The sequence below is a fragment of the Rhinatrema bivittatum genome, chromosome 5 (assembly GCF_901001135.1).
Source record: "Rhinatrema bivittatum chromosome 5, aRhiBiv1.1, whole genome shotgun sequence".
NCBI lineage: Eukaryota > Metazoa > Chordata > Amphibia > Gymnophiona > Rhinatrematidae > Rhinatrema > Rhinatrema bivittatum.
The window spans coordinates 272,397,365-272,401,970 of record NC_042619.1 but is presented as its reverse complement, the minus strand read 5'-3'; the positions used below and the strand labels follow the sequence as shown (position 1 = coordinate 272,401,970).

General features: G+C 42.6%; 1 protein-coding gene across 1 annotated transcript; it reads left to right on the top strand.

Moving 5' to 3' along the window:
• The first annotated feature begins 213 nt into the window (after positions 1 to 213).
• Positions 214 to 3,024, top strand: LOC115092762 (endogenous retrovirus group 3 member 1 Env polyprotein-like). Its single transcript, XM_029604065.1, has 2 exons — positions 214 to 2,327; positions 2,595 to 3,024. The coding sequence occupies exons 1-2, from the start codon at positions 235 to 237 to the stop codon at positions 2,638 to 2,640; spliced, it is 2,139 nt and encodes a 712-aa protein (XP_029459925.1). The 5' UTR covers positions 214 to 234; the 3' UTR covers positions 2,641 to 3,024.
• Positions 3,025 to 4,606: the final 1,582 nt, after the last annotated feature.

The window sequence follows — 4,606 nt, the reverse complement described above, 5'->3', positions numbered from 1 at the left end:
TGGATTCACTGGACCCGCTTGAAACCTGCTGCCTCCAGTTGGCAGGTCTCCAGGATAGGGGACAACAAGTTAAAGTTCACCCACTACAGACAGCAAATTAATCCGGGGTAAATGACTTTGACTCTAGTACTTTGCCACAACGGTACTAACCTATACATTTTTCTTCCTTTCAGAATCAATCAACTGAACTACTAACAAGGCAACGCATAAGGTGTTTACTAAATCTCTCCTGCCATGAGATACAGTCTTCTACAAGTTATTCTACTGATCTCCTGCTCCTCAACTACTTCACTTATTTTACCACTAAGCAAAAATTGCTCAGAATGCATCAAATTAATCCGTACCACAACTCCAGATGGATTCCAGGTTGTCTCTACCATCATACACCAATCTCAGCCACCCACTTCCTGTGCAACGCAACCTGCATGCGCTCTAAATACTACTCAAGGATATCAGTCTTTCCACCGGTGTCTAGAGGGTGACAAAGTCATTTGTCACACGCCAACAACTCCAAAGTACTACAACATCACCCTAACTGCTGGATTGCCAAAGAGCTATACTTCCACTATAATTCCCGAAGGCAAGGGAATCCTATATTACATCAACTCAACAAAAATTCTCATGGGAAGTGGGTCAAGCGTTACCATCACCTTTGACGCATGCGAAGCAATTGATAAACATCCGAATGCACTTCATTGCGGGTCTCAAGCCTGGAAAAACTCCTATGCTCATAACCACAAGTACCTTTGCCCGTACAACCGAGCCGCCAATCCATCCGGTTGGATACCGTGTCAGGGAGACCTGATTTTGTCGGGTTGGGCTCTAGTGTGTGACTACACAGGAGGAGGCTATCATGGTTGCCACGGCATTGGCAGATTGACGGCAGGAACTGGTAATATTGTGTCCATACAATGGCCCATACGAGGTGAAGGTTCCCCCTGGCAAGATACTTGGGGATTTGGCATCGACGGAACTGGAAAAGACCCAATGACTTACATCACGATCACCCAGCATAGAGACAAGCCTCGACCAGTTATTCATCAGACCACTGTGGTTGGTTACCAATCCTTCTTTGATGAAATATCCCACGCATCAGAAGAATTGAAGAAGCATACCTTTTCAAATCAAGCGAAGAATATGTTTGTGAATCTGGCGGAGAACATAGCTCTCTCTCTCGAAGTTAAGAATTGTTTTGTCTGCGGAGGTACACACACAGGAGAGCAATGGCCGTGGGAAGCCAAGGAGGTCTTCCAAACCGACCTCGATCACTTAAACACAACTATATCTTACAAACGAAAGACGCATCCATACGAGTGGGCTCTCCAAACAGATGTTATTGGCAGACAATGTATATCACGACAACATTCCCGAATCTACACCACTTCTGTTGGCAATTCACCATGTACAGGGGTCCTCACTGCCAACTTAACCAAACTCACTTGGTGGCAAACGGAGAATTTGACTATGCCCACAACCTTGTGGACTGAATCAACCTTAAACAAAACATGGACTGCCGCTGGGGTGCCCACCACTCTCTTTGCTGCTCCAGATGGATACTACTTTGTTTGTGGCCGAAGAGCTTATGAGCAGTTACCACTCAACTGGTACGGCACCTGTTTCCTGGCCACCATTCGGCCAAGTTTTTTCCTCTTACCAATCACCGCTGGAGAAACCCTAGGTGTGCCTGTCTACAGTCCTATAAAGCCAAGCAAGCGTCGTAGAGCTACAAAAGTTTCTATTGGAGATTGGTCAGATCAGGAGTGGCCTCCTGAACGAATTGTACAATATTATGGCCCTGCTACTTGGGCTGAGGATGGTTCTTATGGATATAGAACTCCAATTTATATGTTAAACCGCATCATCCGACTGCAAGCAGTGTTGGAACTCCTGACCAATGATTCGGCACTGGCTCTCAATATCCTTGCTAAGCAAAACACCAAAATCATCACAGCTGTATACCAAAACCGTTTGGCCTTAGACTACCTCCTAGCTCAAGAAGGAGGTGTGTGTGGGAAATTTAATCTCTCTAATTGTTGTTTACAGATTGATGATAAGAGTAAAGTCATCGAAGAGATCACTGATCGGATGATCCGTCTGGCTCATGTTCCTGTTCAGACATGGACCGGTGTCCTTGACTGGACGGGGTCCTTACCAAATTGGCTTACTTCAATTCCAGGACTGAAAGATATTCTTATCCCTCTGCTGTTTTTTATTTTATCTTGCATTTTATTCCCTCTTTGTTTACCTCTCATTTTCAGAAATCTACGATCCATGATTGAAACCATAGCTGATCGCAGAGCAGCTGCCCATGTCATGATGATCAAAAAGTATGTGTCTATCTCCTCCTTCCCTACTTCTGAAGAATCATCCGATTCTGATGTCACATTTGATTCTGATGACGAAAATGATTATTTTGACACTAAACTGTAACTGATCCCATTGGACCACATGGTTGCTAGGGTAAGCCGGGCTACAAAGGGGGGTGACACCAATAGGGTCCATCCGTCTCAAACCCGTGAAGGAACCAACGACCTGGCAACCTCTTAGGGTCCACCTTACACCTATTATGTATTAATTTTTGCTTCTCGTTTCAGTTACTCAACAACTATTAATGATACTTCTACCTTTCAACAACGTTGAAGTATCAAAGGGGGGAATGAAGGAGTTCGATTCCATGAACCCTTGAAGACTGCACCGCGAAGACGCTTCTCGTCTCATCATCCCCGCAGTGAAACGCACAGCCATCTTGATTCACTAACATTTGCAACGCAAACGGAACCTAATACGTAGTAACGTACTGACGTACTCACGCACTAACATTTAGTGAAACGTAACTCCATTTTGGAATTATAATTTGTATTGTATTAATACGAACGCCGCTGCAAATGTCTAACCTGTCAATAAAATGACGAAACAATAGTCTGATGATAAGCTACACCTCCTGAAGACCACGCTAGCTATTGCTTATTCAGCAGTTTGTAAATTGTTTGTTCAGCAAAACCAGAACGCATGTGTGAAAGATAAGAGCTGTAAAGTGTATAAAGGTTTGCTGCAAAGGGGGCGTGGCATGCAGTTGTACTAAGCCGTTGTCTTAGCTGCATCTTGCTGGCAATAAAAGTTTTTCTTTACGGATCAGTTGTCTGGGCCTCCTTACTGACTAAAAAGAGACGGTTACAAAATGAAACTAGGAGTCTAAATTTAGGACTCAGCCTTAATAAATTTTCAAAAGGGCCAAATTTAAGAGCCTAACTCCAAATGTTGGCCCCATAATAGTCAATATTTATTAATTATCCAGCTGTCTAATTTAGCCAGTTAAATTTACCCAGCTAATATGGCCAAAACCTTCAGCGGCACTATGTTAAAGTTAGTCGGATAAGTTTATCCAGCCTTTCTAGACTTTTACAGCTAACTGAGATCTAGATTTATCATTTTTCTATAAATTTCACAAGAATAGCACCCACATAGGTATTTTACCGCAATGTGTGTTAAATTTATCACACCCGAGATATTTAAGGCTCTCATATAAGTAAACTATTTATACCACTGAAGGAAGAGCAACTAGTAACTCGGGGTGAGGTTTTGGTGGTGGCCTAGGTTTTGGGGGGCAGTTTCACATGCATAATCAGAGGTACGACAGCACAGTACACATCAGTGAAGATTTGATGTGATTTGGAGTGAGGAAAGGTACACAGAGATGATATTTATACATTGTACTCTCAACCTAGCATGATAACAGCTAGATAGAGAGTGTATCATGCTAGGTTGAGAGTACAATGTACAAATCTCATCTTTGTGTACCTTTCCTCACTCCAAATCATATCCAAATCATATCATATCATAAATCCTTTAAATCCTTTAAATAAAATAATAAATCTTGACTGATGTGTACTGTGCTGTTCATACCTCTGACTGTGCGTGTAAAAATGCCCCCCAAAACCTTGGCCTCCACCAAAACCTCATCCCGAGTTACTAGTTGCCTCTCCTACAGTGGTATAAAAAGTTGACTAATATGTGTGCCTCCCCAAATGCTCTCTCTCTTTCTCCCTCCCTTCCTCTCTCTCCTGCCCGAAACGGGATTTGCAATTTTTAGCACAAATCCCGTTTCATGCATATCACCCAGCATAATGCCAGGAAAAAAGATGTAGTCATTTCTGGCATTAAAACCCATGATAACGTGTGTTACGCTATAGCACGCAATGCAAAGCACTCCTCATTTTAATTTACTCCGCCCTAACGCCGCCTAAACTCCTCCCATTTGAGAAAAATTTTTAAATTTGCATATGCAACTTGCAATGCATTATTTATCGTGAGTGTTATGGTGTTATTGCCCCTCACATAGCCATCTAGCTTTATAGCCAGATAAAAAGTTAGCCAGGCAAGTGGCAATTGCTGACCGCAGTGGGATTTTTAAATCCTGCAATTTGTCCAAACTTAGCTGGCCAAATGCTGCTGAATATCCGTCCCAAATCTTCTGCTGAACTTAGGGGCCTAAGTTTTCAGCTGAAAATTCATCTACATTTAGGGTCCTAAAATTTAAGAGCCTAAATTTAGACCTTCTATTTATTTGTCTTGATTTAGTCTCCTAAAGGGCATTTATTAAACTATG

Coding starts and splice junctions, on each gene's coding strand:
- LOC115092762 (XM_029604065.1), top strand. CDS start 235: ATGAGATACAGTCTTCTACAAGTTATTCTACTGATCTCCTGCTCCTCA. Junction 2,328..2,594: donor CATGTCATGATGATCAAAAA/GTATGTGTCTAT, acceptor TTCTCGTTTCAG/TTACTCAACAACTATTAATG.